This window comes from Netta rufina (genome assembly GCF_964035555.1).
Source record: "Netta rufina genome assembly, chromosome: 3".
NCBI lineage: Eukaryota > Metazoa > Chordata > Aves > Anseriformes > Anatidae > Netta > Netta rufina.
In genome coordinates, this window is record NC_140125.1 from 30,034,546 (window position 1) to 30,052,909 (window position 18,364).

Genomic DNA, 18,364 nt, shown 5'->3' on the forward strand with positions numbered 1-18,364 from the left:
GATGGAAATAAACATGCATGCTCAGTAAATCTAATGCAACCAGAATGTGTCAGACGTGCTACATGTATGCTGCCCAGATGGCCTGCATAACAAACCAAAAGTTTTGGAATCATTGCACAATTTGTCAAATTGATCTATATGTGCACAGTGTGCATTTGTCTGGAACTTCCTGATGTCAGCATTCCTACTGCTCATGCTCTACTTGGCCTTACAGATGCTTAGAAATTCTAGAGCAAGTTTGTTTTTTTTGTTTGTTGTCTTTTTTTCACAACACCTGGTAAAAATTTTGGAGATAAGTTGTTGTTGTTGTTTTTATTATTATTTATTTATTAAAAAACAAAAACAAACAAAAAAAACACAACCTACCCCTGTTTCCCTGTTTATCTGGAGATGTGGTTGACCTCAAGTTTGTGTGTGGTGATCAGAGTATGTGCTGAATAAACCTGGATTTTTCTTAGGGAACATAGGGGACTTTTATTTTAAGTTGTCACATTCTTGTTAATATGAGAGTAGAGGAGAAATGTGGACTTAATGATACTATAAGCAAGAAGAACAGGAAAAAAAAAATATCTTAGGATACTGAAATATTCACACAGCTGATGTATAAATTTATTTACACAGTTTTTATTGCTAATGAATCCTTTTCTCTGTTCTTGCCAATAGGTAAGTCTACAATTTTCATCTAATCTTTTTTCTATATAACTCCACGGTTTTCTGGCAGTACAGAAAGAACAAACTAATACAGTTTTGTTTCATATACATAAATAATTCCGTTTGGGTTGCTCAACTATTATTTCTTAAGTTTTCTTTATGCTGCTGGTGTGTAAAATAATATGTATTACAGGTACTCTTAGAGTTCCTCTTCTCTATAAGTCTTCATCTGTAAGTATATGTTGCATATAAATATAAGTTGTAAAAGTGTTTGACTATTGCTGAAATATTTTTTTGTTTCTTGCTAGAAAAGACCTTTCAGAATCTCAGAAGACATGCGAAGATTTGGAAGGAAGGCTAAAACACCAGAAGTCCCTCGTTTCAGCCACACATTCTGGTCGGGTTGGTGGTCTGTGTCTGAAATGTGCACAGCATGAGGCAGTTCTTGCACAGACACATTCTAATGTTCATGTGCAGATCATCGAGAGGGTAACAAAGTACGTTTGTGAGGTATTTAGTTTCTCATTGAAAGCACAGTTATTTATATTAAACCACAGAAGTCCTAATGTGTTTGGTTGCATTCATAAAGATGTGCCTTTACAGGACAATGGAGTCCCAAGTTCAAATTGTGATGCTAAATTGATGGCAGAATATGACTAGCTCAGAACTACTCTGAAATCCATGTAGTTTTTCTGCTTATTCTGACTGCAAAATAATATTAGTCATGTAATTATGTTGGGAAACAGCAAGGTGTGGTGCTGTTAATAGTCTTTGTTTTCTGCACTTATTCTACAGGAAAACCCTTTGCTCTGTCAGGACAAATGTTATGGAAGTCCGTATATTTTGATTGATAAGTTCCTTATTTTTCTATAGTTAGAAATTTTTCTTACACAACTATGTTGCACTTTTATTACCAGGGACATCTAGAATACATTACCATTGTAATCCCTTTTTTCCTTGGACTTGTTTAATAGGTCTGGGGTTTGGGATAGGATGTACTGCTAACTAATTTGAGTGATTTCCTTTGATTAAGAGATAAATTATTCGCAGCAGCCATTTTTAAATTGTAGCTTTTATTTAAATGATTAAATAAACAGTGATACAGGCTATATATATGTAATGTTGTATAAAATCTATAAGATACGGTAATTTATTTGTCACAGAACATGTGGAAAATCTGAACAAGCTATTAACTAGTACATTTTTGTCACCTTGTGTTATAGGGGGGTTTGAAACAAAAGATTTGAGCTAACCTTTTTTCTCCCTCTTACACCATCATTTCAGTGTCAGGAAAATCTGAAATCTACATCTTTGTGATCTAAGACTTATTAAAGACAAATATATTGCAGTAGGGATTTTCAAAGGGACTAAGTAGTTTGCCTAAATGTTAAAATGAACACACACAACTATTTTACCATTCCATCCAGCAGATGCACGCACAAAACAGCAACGATTTTCAGTCAGAATTTAGTTGTACCTTACATAAATGGAGACAATGATACTCTAATTGAAAAGACTTCATGTCAAAATAATGAACAGGTGAAGTTAAGTATTACACTCTTACTGATTATGTTACTCCATTTGGTACAGGTCTCAGTCTCTCAGTTATTTCTTAGTTCAAGAAGTTGTGGAGGGATGTAGAATTCAGGAGTCTTATTCTTCAGTTCCAGTTTGCAGCAAAGGGCTGCAAACTGGAACTGAATTGGCTTGATCTGAATTACTTGTTGACCCTAAATATTTCTTTTCTTTCTATTTTACATTTACAGGGTAATTTCATATAACTTCAATATTTTAGAAACTTTTTCTTTTTTTTTTTAACATGGATTCCTATTATGCAGTGCCAACTTCAATGTTATTCAGCTTCAATATGTGTATGACTTGAGCTCTGCTGTCTTTACCGTCAGTAATTCTGAAGTGAAGGACCGATCAGCAAGCAATTGATATTTTTAGTATCTGCTGAGTATTCTCAGTACCTAGCAATATTCTGTCTTTCATGCTTAACCCATGGTAGTTCTAGTCTTGCTTTGCTTTTCACCTTTGTTTCTTATATGTTAACATCTTATCTTTGATATACCTGTTTTTACCCTCCTTGTGGGAAGACATGAAAGAAGTCTCACTTTCTTTATATACAGAGAAAGAGATGACTTGATGGATGCCCTTGTTTCAGTGAGACGAAACATGAAAGAGATGCAGCAAAGAGAATCCAATGCTTATGAGCAAGTTAAACAAGCTGTACAAATGGCAGAAGAAGCCAATCTAGAAAAAACAAAGGTAAATTTATCAAAAAGATGAGAGTTTTTGAGTATTTGGAACTGCTACAAATGTTAATTAGTTTTCATGCTAATGAGAGAATACATGCGTAAGACCTTTATCACTGATGTAGTAGCTTTAAAAGAATTGTATTGTGTGAATACTTATGAGCAATAACAGGAACTCTGTGTTTGGATTCTTAAGTTGTCATCTAACACCATAGGTTGTATTGCAGTCTTAGGCGATTATTTAAATTCTTATGTAGTTTCACAACTAGAGGATAAAAATTGAAAGATTAGAATTTTCAGAGGCATTCATGACACATGGAAAGGTAATTCTTACATCGTATTTATGAGCTGCTCTGGAAAGAGTACTTGAAATGATTACAGACACCTCTTTTTACCTCAGATGAGTGCAGTGCAAGAACTGATTAGCTAATGTAATGCTTTGAAGATGAGAAGTGCTGTGTGAATGCTACCTGCGTGAACCTTTTGGAACTGTGAAAATAATAGTGATAAATCCAGTGCTTATCTAGTGCTTACGTTAGACCTAGCTGCTGTATATATAATCAACTAATTTTGACCTAAATTATTTCCTTGATTTTTAGTGACATCTACTGTGTTATTAGGGAATTACTATGGAATTGAGAGGTGGGGCTTTTTATGTTGTTCTCTTAATGAAATGCTGTTGTTTTTAATAGTGGACAAAATTGCTTATTTGGTCAATAGAACAATTATATCAGTAGTGTTTGTTACTATCTATCCAGTTTGTGTGTGGGGGAATGTCTTTAACTGTGAGCAGTGGTGGAAAATATAAGAGTTAGAAATCCTATATACTTATTAAATTTGAGTATTATAGCTCCACGTTTTTTACTCAGAGAGAATCCTTTTGAACCCACTGTTCTCCAGTAATCACCTGTTTCACCCCGTCCTGAGGGGTTACATTTTTCAATTGCTAACTAGTTTTCTTTGGGCAGGCAAAGTTGTCTCATACAACCATTGTTCACTTACTCTTCTTTAAAACTGTACCAAATACTTTTCATCTATGTAATAAAATAAGAGTAGCAGATCTTCCTGTTTGTTTTTCAGTAGCTGTTGGAGGTCTTTGTAATATTCAAAAAGAAAATCCCTATTATCTTACTCAGGGTAGTTTATGTTAGAAATGGCTTACTGAAACAAAGAACCTTTAATTAAATGGGTCTTTGTACCTATACTACTTCTGACATAAAAAAGAAAGCAGCTCCATATGGTCTCTATAGGCCACCTCTTCCCTGCAGCAAGGAAATGTGAAGCATTACATCTGTGTATAAGACAGAATGGTAGTCTGTTTTTCTAGGTTCAAAAACTGTAGTAATATGATGGAACAGGAAGAGAAATCTTTTAGTTCTATTTATTTATTCTAGAGTTGCAAGAACTGTGTTTTGCATGTCTACCAAGCTACAGCAATATTAAGCATACAATTATTCACTAATGCTGATGTTACATTTTCAAAAGCAACAAGAAAAAAAGGATTCAAAGCAATAACAGAGGGATTGCCTTTCCAAGGTAGACTTTGCTGATGGGAAAAAAACACTGAGAAGGGTCCTGCAGAATTGACATTAACTAACAGAGACACTTAGATAATCCTCTAAACATGATCACAGAATCACAGAATCGTCTAGGTTGGAAGAGACCTCCAAGATCACCTAGTCCAATCTCTGACCTAACACTAATAGTCCTCCACTAAGCTGTATCCCTAAGCTCTACATGTAAACGTCTTCTAAAGACCTCCAGGGATGGTGACACAACCACTACCCTGGGCAGCCCATTCCAATGCCTTTCAGTAAAGAATTTTTTCCTAATATCCAACCAAGCCTCCCCCGGCGCAACTTCAGCCCATTCCCCTTCGTCCTGTCACCAGGCATGTGGGATGATCTGGTCTGTTTCCCTTGTGAACAGACCAATACTCAAGGAAACTGAGTACCAGAGACTGGCTTTGAGTAAAAGAAAAATAAGCACTTTAAAAAAAAGAACAAGTTTGAAAATAAAGGGTAATAAGGTAGTATTCCTAAACGTGGGTTACTTTAGCCTCCTTCAGGTAGGATACACTATTTCAGTGTGTATATATACTGGATATATTCAGAATATACTATTTCACTTCTATCGGTGAAATTAAATCTTTTTTTTGTTTTTTTCTTTTAACTTCTTTAGAAGAGAGTGTCTATTGTGCCTCTTAAGTATAAACTTGCTTTTCTTTCAATAATCCAGTTCAGGCAAATAAAAATTACACACTTCACATGAGACACATACATAACCTGTGTCTTATCAGCTTTTCTTTAGCTTTTCTTAAATCTTCTAGGCTTCTTCTCTAGCCTTCTGCACCCAGTACTTTCCCTCTGGGGGAGAACAAGTAGAAATGCGTAGTTTAAGTTTTCCTTCAGCTGTGCAGTTGAGCAGTAACCACAGGTTTCCAGTGTTTGCAAGGAGTCGGGTATTAGAGGCTGGTTCTAGAGATGTGCATTCAGGAATTTTACATATAAAACAAATAATCATTGTGGTTGTAGAAAAACAGCTAGTTATTTGGAAAATATACACTAAAAATGCTTTCATCTTTGCCCTGACTTCTAAATTAATTTAGAATTTACAAATTACAGTAGGGCATGTATATACGTACAAATGTACATGTTTTCAATTTGTTAGTCCTATTTTAGATGTTGACACAGCAGGATATGCATAAACATTGTAGTAAGTATCTTTAAAAAAAAAAAATCCGTTCTAATAGCATATTGGTTTCTCTGTAATCATTAGATACATATCACAGTTACGTTAGGTTTCTTTCACTTAAAAAGTAGCTGTTGTTTAATACTTGTTTTAAACTTGTTTGCTTTGTGTTACCTTTTTTTTTTTTTTTTTTTTTTTAAGGCTTTAGTTCAATGTGAGCAACTGAAAAGTGAGATGGAACGCCAGAAAAATCGTCTTGAAAAGGAGTTAGCTGCCCAGTTAAATAAGAGGACTGATGAAAAAGAAGCACTGCGGGAAGAAATGAAGAAAGAAAGGGAGGACTTGGCAGCAATGGTATGAGAGTGTTTCTTTCCTATCTGTTTATTACAAGGAGTGCAAGCTTTCTCTAAACTTGTTTGCATGTCTTTAATTTTTGTTCCGGTTTTGGATTTAAGAAGCCAGCAAGTCACTTATATTACTACTCTAAAGCAAGGTTTGTTTCTAGCTTCCTACAAGTAATGTAATTTAGGTTGTAGAGTCAAAAATTCAGTATTTAGCACATGTCAAAGTTAGGACTCTTTGCTACTTTGAACTTACATGATCTATTAATGTTACAATATCATAATACCATTCTAATATGGTATTTTTCAGAGCAGTCTTATTAATGTTTGATTTGCCCATCTGCAGAAATGTGTTGGAATCTCTTTTTATTTAACTTTTTGAAATGGAATCTCTCTGATCATTTATATTGTGACCAACCATTACAACAGAGTCATGCTAACCTTGTTTTACTCTTCTATATCCTAGTGTAATGTGAATATAAAACACAAGTTTTTTCTGCCCACTGGTATATACAGAGGAAACTTAATGCTTAGAGCAGTAAACCTATGAGGTGTGTTTGATTTGCAGCCTCTTCAACCATTTTCTGGTGGAGGTGTGGAAACAATATGGTGACTTTCTCATCTAACTATAGGCTTTTTCTTTTCTTTTCTTTTCTTTTCTTTTCTTTTCTTTTCTTTTCTTTTCTTTTCTTTTTTTTTTTTTTGTATTTATTATCTCCTTTTAGAAATAAGCCATAAAGATTATAAAACAGAGAACTCGGGCTGAACAAGGTAAATCACTGAAGTGTTTAAAAATGAGGAGCTTCTTCAGTAGTGGTTTTGCATGTGACCTGACTGGAAAGCTTCTAACATAGAGAACTGAGATGATATGGTTGTATTTCTGGTAGTATGAGATAGGAAGTTGCAGCCTTTGACTCCAATTCCAGATGTTAAAACAGGAATTAAGTACAGTAATAAGGATTAAGGGATATTTGATATTTTTAATAAGTGAGCTGTTGTAATTGATCATCAGAACTCTGTTGGCAGAACAAATGGAAATTAAAAAGAAAAAAAAACTGCACTGAACACAGTGAGCTATCATTAAGCAGTTGTTTGTTCAAGTCATTATCTATTGGAAATTATCTATTTTATGCCATTTAGATTTACTTTAGAGCAGAGTATACACTCTAAAATACAGCCTACTAGACAAGCACGTTGTAATTTTTATTAGTAGAATAATTCACACTGTGTCTCCATATCACTTTGTATTTCATCACACCTGGTGCTGTTTTACTGAAACTAATCCCATCTCTGGAGTTCTAGTCTTTTTTTTTTAAATCATACACTTACATTAAATGACATAATGAAAATATGATGATGTCATTCTTGGTAATTAAGGATGATCTGGGATGACTTTCTAGAAATCTTTGATCTATATTTATGATTTAAGTCTACGTATGATTTAACTAGTGTTTATGCTTCAGGAAAATGAAATGGTAGAAATAGCGTATTATGCATTAAGTCACTCTCCATGTGAAATTTTATCACTTGCTCTAAGAAGTTAAGAGGAGGAGAATTGGCATGATCCCCAAATCAGGTGGATGTATAATGAGTGAAAAATAGTTATGAATATATAATCCTCTAGGTTTGGCTTTGAATTCCTTTAAGTTAACCTAGAACTGTCAGATACCATTATTTCCACTTTTATTAGTAAGCTTCAGGGCTAAGTAGCTGAAGGGTCACTGTCTCTGTTTTATTGTTACTTTTTTTCTACCATTCAGCAAAATTTGATCTGAATTAATTAGATTTTTTAACATATGATTTCAGTATGCTTCTTGTACAATATTATGCTTTGAGTTACAGTGCTGAAATATTAACTGAACTTGGAATTAATTTAAGATGTCATTGCAACGGCAGTTTTCTTTTTACTGGTGCAAGAGATAGCTGGGGGAACATGATTTGATTGAAATTAATCCTACGTAAGGATTGATAAGAAGGTGTTAAATAGTACTCCTACAGCTGCGAGAGTAATGCAGCCAGCTGCTTCTGACACTTTTCCCATACTAGCAAATCCTGGAGACTATTCTGATTAATTAAAAAATTAATCTGTAAATTAATAAATTTATTATTGCTTGGGATTAATGCAAAATAATGAACCTATTGTTACATATTATTTTGCTACATAACTACAGTTCCTTTCAAGGAGGAAGTCCAACAGGGTTTAGATCTGTAGCTGCTTGAATTTCATTACTGTAGTGTTCTTGGGCATTTTGCAGGTGACAGCCATGTCTGAGAATGTTGCCATGTTAGAGGCTCAGGTAGAGAGAATTACAAGGGAAAAGAACTCACTGGCTAACCAGTTAGAAGAATCACAACATCAACTTGCATCTCATGAAACGGAGATGAATAAGGTAAGCATATTTACAAATAAGTCTTGAGCTTGCTTTTCCTTGTTGTTGTGACTTGAAATATGAGAATTTTTTTTCTCCATTTTCCTACGTATTGGTAAAGAGCACATGATAAATATCAACTTCATCTGAAGACTCCAGAGACAGTTTTACAAGTAAAGAGAGAAGTCTGTCAAGTCACCTTGTGATCCAAAAACTATGCTTACTTTCTCATGGAATATGTAAATCTTATTTAAAATTGCAATCTAGTGTTTCATTTTAAAATTGCATTAGGTGTGAATGAGACACCACAGTATTCAACCCTGTCCTGTAATTTCTTCCTCTGGGTTATGCAGTGTTAAAGGAAGCAGTAGTAAATTACTGTTTTTCAAGTATTTTCCTGTACAAAATGCTATGTGGTATGCTGTTTTATACAGTAACGTTGATGGTAAGCATTTTACAAAGAAATCTTTCTTCCAGTTAAGTATTATAGTTTAAAATACATGTATTCCTTCTGTTTTCATATATATATATATATATATATATATATATATATAATCTTATACACTTTTTTTTGTTGTTTTTTTAAAGTGTATTCATATATATGTCTATGTACATATATCACTATATCACTTCAGGGTGTGTTATTTTGCATGTTTCTCAACCAATTAGAGCCTTAATGTGTGTCATAACGTGAGAAGGACTGCAAATGTTTTTTCTAAAACTTATGCTGGAGGATGACATGTTATTGCAGTAGTTATTTTTTATTAGCTTAGTTTTGTCAGTCACTTTTTATAGAAATAAATTCAACTTAATGAATATGAGGGGATGCTAAATTTTTATAAAATTGACAAACTGCAAATGACAATTTGTTAGCCTTTGAAGTGTCTTTGTGCCTGCCCAGTAATCCTAGAGCTAATCCTACCTACCTAGCAGTTAGTTGCAGAATTTTGGGGAGCGATTCATTCTTTAGGCCTCCCCTTCTGGAGAGTTTTCAGCACTCTTTATCTTCCTTAGCTGCCCCTACTGGTAGAAATAGGTGGAAGGAAGTACTGTAGAAAATTTACAGCAAAAAGCCAACCAAATGAGTTAGAAAACTTGATTCAAATTCAGCTGAGAAACAAACAAATGAGCATTTTAAGAACGTCAAAACAGTTTGTTTTACCACTTCTGAAACGTAAGAGTTTTGATTTTTCCAGACTGGGCTCGTGGATGGCTGTAGCCATCCATGGAGGGAGCTAAGGAAGGAGGGAAGTGATGTATATGAATATCCACTGGTTTGAAGGAACTATTATAACAGTAATTTGAAGCAATTTCTAGGGAAAGATGACACTGGTTCCAGTCCTTGCTTGAGTTAAGTGATACAAAGCTGAATAGGCTACTTTACAGTAGTCAATACTATATTTTCACTGCACTGTCCTGAGGAACTGGAGAAGGGTGTCCATGACTGTGTGCTCACGTGAGAATTTTTACACGTCCTAGAGGAAAGTTCTAATAACTGAGCTATTGGGACTAGGTACTTTGCTATGACAGTTTGCACTGGTTGTGTGACATTTAAATCCCCTTATGGCTCTGACTCATCCAAATTAAGACTAATAGTTACTGGTTTTAATAATGGCAATGTTTTTCCTTTTGAGTTATATCTGAAATGCTTTTTTACCCCTGCATGTACTAGAAGGCTGGGGGGAAAAAAATGTTTGGGGTGAGATTTTTTTTTTTTTTTTTTAACCTTTGTTATGAACTACTAGGAGGCTGAAGAATCAGTTATTAGGACAGCACCATCTGCTGATTTTTCTGTGTTTCTCAATTTGTACCATGTCCAGAGGAGACAAAGGCAAGGATGGCTGTATTTTTTTTTATTTCCCTTGGAGAAAGGGACATACTACATCTTGTTCACTCTTAATATAAAGAAAGAAGGACTTAGATGGGGCTGGCAATCTATGTAGCTGCATTTTAGGATTTTTCAGTTGCCTGTCATATTTCAGTATTAAAAAATAAATAAAGGAAAAAAAAAAAAAACACATTAGAACATTAACAGTCTTCAGAGTATTTGCTACTTTCCATTATTTGCACTGGAGCTAAATTCACAAGCTCTCCTCCAAGAAAATTATTCCTCTGCCCTCTAGTGCTTTTGATTTGTAGGTGATGCTTCCTTGTAGTTATAACAGTTGGTTTTGTTTGTTTTCTTCTATAAGGTTATTTGATTGCCCTGTGCATAATTACTTTTCCTTCTATTTTTTTTTTGGGGTGGTGAAATGTGAAGAGACTGAAAATTAAAAATGAATTTAGACTGTAGAATGTGTGAGAGGAGGTTGCTGAGAAGTACAGTGGACTAGCAGCAAACTAAAAATGTGCATATTTAGGAAGCAAGTCTGAAAGTATGAACAGGGCAGGCAAACAGGGTGAGTTTGAAACAAAGTTCTCTGAGAGTAGCTGCAAGTAAACACATTTGTGTTTTCATTGGGGAATGTGAGGGATGGCAATCTTGCATATGTTCGTTTCATGTTAAGGTGAAATGAATAGGCACAAATTAGAAGTGATTGCACAGGATAAAAAGCAGACAGCTTATCCCCATCCTTCTCCATTTCCAGCAGATAAATTTAAATAGAATCCATTAAAAATCTTAGGGAAATTGGAGAGCAATAGCCCTGTATAGCAGTAGTTTTGTGGGAGGGATTGGGCTCTCTCCCTCAGGCACTTTGAAGTTGAGCTGTCTACAGGCGTTAAAAAAACAAGATAAAAAAAAAAATAAGAGGGATAAGATGTTGAACATCTCAGCAGCACAGAGTACTTGGCTTTGTGGAAGTGATCTTAAATGTCTGTAAATGCTGCTTTGATCCCTTTCTTCTGGCCCATGCACATATATGATAGAGGCAATTTGAAAATAATTTATTTTCATTTTGTAGTAAGTCTATAGCGTTCTGATCCAACTTTGAAAATTATTGTATTAACATCTAAACATTTTATTTCTTAACAGCAGAGAGTTGGCAAGACAAGAAACTATGCCCTTATATAGGAGTGTGCTAGATCCTTTACTTCTAGGTTTTGAAAGTGTTGGCATAGACTTTCTTGGGATTTTAAAGAGAATGGGAGAAGAATATGAAAGCAACAGTAGTTTAACAGCGTTTAGTAGCACATATATTTACAATATAAATATTTATAGTTAGCAAAATCTTGATCCAAATATAATTGAATCTAGAAGGCACTGCATATTTCAAAGTTAATCACTATATAGAGAATTCAAATCCACCTTTATATAAAAACATTTATCATATGTAGTCTTTAAAATATCTGTAAATTGAAATACGTTGCATTTAAACGGCCTCTAGAGGGCACCAAAAGATCTAATTGCAAACCTTGGGCTATGGGTTCTTCAAGCTACAGATCATGTTGTCTGTATAATCTAACAGGTGTGTGGAGAAATGCGCTATCAGTTGAATCAAACCAAAATGAAGAAGGATGAGGCAGAAAAGGAGCTCAGAGAGTACAGAACAAAAACTATAAGGGAGCTTGAAATTAAGGACCAGGTAAGAGATGATACTGCTATAACTTTGCAGTTATTAGAAGCCTAAATAGGGTTATTTTGGAAGTTGGAATGATTCGTTTTTCTAATAGTGGTCATTTATTACTGTTAAATGGTTTCTAAATTAATGGCAATGAGCCAGCTGTTACTGTTAAATAAATACCTCTTGGTTATGTTATTCTTGTTTTCAGCCCTAGTATGTTCAGTTTTACATAGTACTCATCCCATGTTTTCATATAGAATTACTCTATCATATGAATTCATACAATGTACTTGAATTGTATATACTGTATACATATGTTTATACACCTTTTTTCTCACAAATAAGTCCACATGTAATTAGGTATACATATAGCGTGACAAAACAGTAAGAAGTCCAAGTATAACCTAACTATACGAAGTGGGGAAAAAAATCTCTTCCAGTTTCTTTAAAGATTCAAGGATAACAAATGCAAGGCTTCATGGAAAAGTTTTTTTTTGTTGTTGTTGTTTTTTAACAAAAACACAAACAAAATATTTTTTTTTAAAGTCCTTTTAGGTAGGAAAAAAAAATAAAATAAAAATTCTAGTAGACATTGGTTGTTGATTATCTAAAACTGTGTGTTAAACAAACAGCAAAAAAAAGCAGTATATGCTTTACAGGTAGACTGTGAGAAAACATCCCTTGCAATAAGAAGGGTTATTAGGATTATGTGCAACAAACTTGGTAAACAGCTTGAATTGGTATACTCCGTGTCTTTTGAAGTGCCCTTTTTGTTGAGGTTCTGTCCATTTTTTCTCTAGGTATTCAAACTTGTAGTTATTTCTTCATAAGCTGTGATTTTTCATATGAGAGTGAATGTCTTTTGAATACACAGAGGAATGTATAAGATGCACAGAAACATAATTTTTATATGGATTTAGTACTTAGAGCAGTCTATCCAACAGATGTTAAGTATTTTTTTTCTTGCAAATAAGTGAACAAATCAGATCTTGTGTACAAAAATATGTAGTAAAAGCAGTATTTCCAAAATTATACTTTATCCACCAGTTACCCCAAATCTGTGTATAGGACAGTAAGTTTACTGAAACAGTAAGTATACTAAAGTGTGAGCTTGGAATACAGACAATATTAATTCAAATTATAATCATAAGGTACCTAAAATCAAAAAGTAAAGTCTACTAGATAAAATAATTTTTAAATATGTAAAGAAAAATCTTACAGCCTAGAAAAACAGGGGCCTTCCAAAGCCTTTTGTTTTCTTTTTCTGTTTGTTTTGTTTTTTTCTTTCCTCCTGCATCCTTTAGGCCTAAGGACACTTTAAAAAAAAAAAAAAAAAAAAAAAAAAAACACAACAAAAAGCAGGCTTGTCGTCTGTGTCTTGACAGATATCACAGATAAGAGAGTTGGCATAATCTTGGCATACAAATAAAACAGGATGTGTTTAATAAGATATTTGAAGAAGTATCTTGGATTTTAAATCCTGTTCTTCAACTTGCTTCAGGATTGCCTTCTGAGCAAATTGCAAAATTTAACAAAATATTTTAACCTCATGTATCGACATACTGGTATTTTATTCAGTGTGGGAATGAATACACCAAAATGTGGTAATTTATAATTTGATATAATTAAAGTGATGGGAGGGGGACTCCCTATCAGTAAAGATTATTGGAGTAATTCAGTAATTATCTAAAGTAATTATGTAGTTCACATATGATTGTTGGTTCCTTTTTAAAAGAAAGGGGGGGGGGGGAAGAAGGAAAACAAACTATTTTTCAAAATACTTAGGCTCAGTATCTAGCAGCTGGTTTATAGCTGTGACTCTAATAGTCAAGAAAGTTCTGTTTAGGTATTACTAATATTAATACCTATTAAATAATATTTTAAAAGGTAACCAAAAGGAGTTGTTTTTTTAGTATCATTCACTAACTTTGCTTTAAAAAAAAAGTTTAGTTACTGCAAATCATTTCCTATAAATGAAATGAAAACAGCTTAATCACATTTAGTTTTGTATTTAAAGAAAACCCTAAAATGTTTCAGCTTATATGACACCAAATAGCAAACAGTAATCGTTCTTTGGTCTCTCAGCCATGACCTGACCTTCTGGCTAAGACACAGAGTTGATACTTTCCGTGGCCACCATCTGTTCATAATAAATACGTATTTATTTTTTAAAAGTAGAGAGACAATAGTGTATAAACAGTGTCACTATGCATTTACTGTTTAAAAAGAAAAATATATTTTTCAAGTTCACTTTTGATACATTGAATATGTTTCCTGTTTCTTGATGTGATTGTATTTTTTTAATTACACAGATAAATTTTAGTTTTCAAGCTGTACTTCAGTTGATAGGTAATGACTTCCTAAAAAGGATTAATGTTATCCAGGTGTGTCAGAACAGTCATAAATTCCCATATGTACAATTTGGAATGATCAGATAAGTATCATCTTTAGTTTATCTATAAATTTCTTTGAAAATGAATTTGTATCTTTTAGGAAAATTAAAGGAAATTATATATTTGGTCTTTTGTGCTGTTTTTTTCTTAATGTGCACTTTTCTATATTTATTACTCAGCTGGGACTAATTTCAAATATTAGCACTTTGGTAAGACTACCTGTTACTAACATTTGATAATCTTAATATAAAGAAGCAATGATCAATGCTACCATTTAAATTGAATAAGTATTTTGTGATATCATCCATCATGATCCTGATTAATGTTAGGATTTGGGCCGGAGGAGGGAGGAAGAAGGCATATACCACAGTTTCTCAACACAAAAACTGCATCTGTTCATCTGGCCCAGTAGATCATAAAGTAGCATAACCTACTGCCCTCTCTTTTTCTGTCTCAGCTCTCCCATTGTGGATGTAGCTGTGCTGAAAGAAAATACTTGTCCTTCCTAAGAAGGTAAAGTATTATAAGTTACACGGGTGTAGTGCCTTCATGGCAGTAAACAGTGTCCACACTAGGGGTTGTACTAGCACAGCTATATCAGAGGAAAGTCACGCCCTAGCCTAAATAGCTGTTATCAGAGCAAAAATTGTGGCATGTTTGACACTGAGGGACTTCACTTTTGTAATACTTTTTCTGTGAATTTGGAAGCACTGCATGGCATGATTTGTGCATTTCTGGTAGAATTTTCTTCTGGAAATATGAAGTTGTTTTTTTCTCAGATTTGCATTACTTGCTCTTTTCTGCACTGCATTATAAAAAAATAAAATTAAGTCTACTATTAATCGTTTGCTTTCTATTTGTCTGTAAAATCATTTTCATTTGGTTTATAAAATCTTCCAAGCTTCAGCATGTAGAAGTTTGTATTACTGGTTTACATAGTCCCTGCCAGTTTGGGCATCTTCCTTATTAGAGAGTTCTGAGTGGTGGTGTGAGACCACTGGGAGTTAGGGCCTTTGAATAAAGCAACAAGATGTGTTCAATCCAACTTTATAAGATCAATCACTTGAATTTTATTTTTACCATGGAATGCTGAAAAAATAATTTTTGTAGAAATCGAAGCTTCTACTCTTAAACTGAAAAACAAACAAACATTTTTAATACCATCTTTATAAAATTCTCCAAATGTAGTTTGAAGCAGGGGGTAGCAGAATACCTTGTAGGTGACAGAATGAAAAGCTCCAGACATACTATACTTCCCCTTCCTCAGAGTTTAACAAGTTGTCTGTACATAATGTGCATGAGCTTCTGAGCCCAAATAAAGAGATACTGGAGTCACTGATATGCGCAACCTCTACACATGGGAAGAGCTGTACATGACTGCATTTATGTGTTGTATGACAGAACGTAAATGATGTCTATATGCACTATAGACTGAATGACAATTTTGAAGACAAATAAAGATCTGGCAAAATTGCAGTCCAAAAGCATTTTGCCAAAAGGTATTTTGGGAATGTTTATCTCATTTGTCATAAACCCATGATTTATAGTAACCTAATTTAGACATTATAAATGGAGAGATTACTGACTGTCTTCATCAGAAATAAAACAGGTCGAGAATTTGGGTGTATATCCTGGAAATGCTGAGAGCATGTCTGATGCAAAACAAATAGGATCTTCTGAAGACACTGATTCCCTGAAATGTCGCCTTATGAACAGATATCAGACTTCTATGAGTCAGGTTTTAAAAGATTAGGCTTTTCACAAGCTTGGACACTTAGAATATCACCAGATGTTTTAAAACTCAATAAAACTGCAAGATTTGATAACCCTGTTGAAGATGGGTTAGGATTACGCACCAGTAGTTAGAAGAACTGTTAGAAGAATGCTCCTTTTTATACTGAAGATTTTGTGACCCCATTAATTACAAAGATCTTCTGCAAGTTCTGTTTTTAAAAGAAATTGTAAAGTTAATAAGCAAATTTGAGTGCTGTTTGTCAAGGAGGAGAAAAAAAAAAACACAGACAGCTTGAAATTCTTAGGATACTATTTTCATACCTAGTCAGACCTTGAATATAATGGCCTTGAGAGTAACAAAAAAAAAATTGCTTTTGGACAAGAAAGCCTTAAGAAAAACAAAAATTTTGTGATAACCTTCCACTATAACCAAACTCTTTCTAATATATAGTTCTCTTTTCTTTTTTCCTTCCTTTATTCTTTCTTTCTTTTTGACATGCAGTGCACTGATGTGAAAATAGGTATATGAGGAGGGAGTGAAATATTACTTTAGGGCTTGCTTTGATAATAATTTTCTGACTTGTTCAGGAGGAACATGATTGTTTTTATGACAATCTAGACTTACTAGACTCAATGTTTTTTAGGAAACACATTCATATGGAGCCCTGCAGTATATAACAAAGAAATGTCTAATTGCAGTTACGATATGGCTGCTGCTATAGCTTTGCTTTCCTCTGTCAGCCATCCCCAATGATCAGTGAGGATCATCAGTCATCAATATACTCTTTGACTTCTTTTCACGAGAAAAATCCCTGGGACTGGGATTCCCAGTAGTAGAACTTTTTTGTGCTGCTCATTTTCTGTACCAGTTTGCTTCTTCAGAGCAGCAGGCCTGCTAAGAGGAGTGAGCTGAGCTCTGTCAGCCCGTGTTAGTTATCAGGATTTTATTTCTCATAGCTGCAAGTAACCCCAAGTAACATTGGTCCATGTTCTATCATCAGGTGTGGTGTTACCCTTTGAGCACATAAAATCATTTATGTGCATTACATGTTATTTGAAATAGGAATTGTGCAGCTTTTGGTGTACCATGCGTATATGTTAAACTTACAGAAACGCTTGTTTTCTCTATTTTTTTTTTTCTAGGACTAGAAAACTAGTGGTTTTGTCACCATTTGCCATCATTTATCTACTCCAAAGAAAAAGAGTGTAAAAGTCCCTGACTATCACTTGTCTGTTGTCACTTTGTAGTTTTTCTTAATGTTGTACAGGGGAAATAAAAAAAGAAAAAGAAAAAAAAAAGAGACAGTCCTGCATCAGTCATATGAAAGACATATTTGAAAGGATAAAAGAAAGAAATTTTATCCTCTCCTGTTTCTCAATAGTGAAGGAGGAGTAATCTCCTTCATTTGTTTCTATATGCATCCCTCCTTTTCTGAAATTCCTTTCAGTGAGTAAGCCATCTATTCTCTATCACCCTATTTTCCCCTGTACCCTCACCCACAACTTCAGTCCTTTAAAAAAAAAAAACAAAAAAAAAACTTGTTTCACTGTAGTAGAAAATCATTTTCTGCTAGTGGCTGCTGAGCTGATCTGTAGTACAACAATGTTGTCCATGGGTTTGGAAATTCTGGTCCTGAAATAGTATTGCAGTACAAATATTTTCAAGGAAATAATGAGGTAAAATCCCTCTACAGCATATTTCAGCCACTTGCTCTTGCTTGTTTTCCAAGGCACTTATCCACAATATCCAGGGGCCATGTTGCTCTTTAAGAAAAGTTGCACAAGGACAGAATAGCAGTAAGAATAAATTAAGCAGTAAGAATACTGCTTAATTTAAAAATTGTGTGTGCATATTCATAAATACATATTTAGCAACATGAATCTTGTCTTTCAATTTTTTCTTGCCCTGACTGCAAGTAGCAGATAGAAAGTTTGCTTCGATGGGATTTAAAAATGTTTGAGATCATCCCTCCTCCATGCTATTCCTAGTCCTTTCAGTACCCTTGTTCCTTTGTAGTAAACTGTAGCACCGTGCCTCTTGGTTCCCAAACGTTTTGGATGCAGGGGATTTGTTGCTCCTGACCTTTGTGTAGCTGATGGCTCTGGTCTTAAAGCTTTGCACTTTAGTACGGCACACAGGGTGCCATGGTACTGCCAGGTGCATTTCTTAACAGTCTAAGAACCCTGTGTGTTTATTGGGGATGCTTCTGGTTTTGTTTCTGCTCATGTCAGTTGTCTTTCCTGTCAATATATGAATGAGTTCTCAATTTCATGCCTAACTTAGGATTTCTGTTTTGGGCTAAATGATTTGTAGAATTTGCAGTTGTTTTGTGGTTTTTGAGAATTTACTTCAGTTGAAAAGGTTTACCCTTGAAAAACAGATTTAGCTTTCATAACTGCTTTGGATCCCCATTCAGGTTTGAA

The 18,364-nt window shown here is 34.2% G+C and overlaps 1 protein-coding gene across 2 annotated transcripts in view; it reads left to right on the plus strand.

The window, feature by feature from the left end:
• The window catches only part of SDCCAG8 (SHH signaling and ciliogenesis regulator SDCCAG8), a 109,388-nt gene that overhangs the window by 16,018 nt on the left and 75,006 nt on the right, over window positions 1-18,364 (plus strand). For both annotated transcript variants that reach the window (XM_084284104.1, XM_084284105.1), the window contains exons 8-12: window positions 960-1,148; window positions 2,784-2,922; window positions 5,802-5,954; window positions 8,197-8,331; window positions 11,718-11,834. In XM_084284104.1, coding sequence (XP_084140230.1) covers window positions 960-1,148; window positions 2,784-2,922; window positions 5,802-5,954; window positions 8,197-8,331; window positions 11,718-11,834 — 733 coding nt within the window. The remainder of the gene's footprint in view (window positions 1-959; window positions 1,149-2,783; window positions 2,923-5,801; window positions 5,955-8,196; window positions 8,332-11,717; window positions 11,835-18,364) is intronic.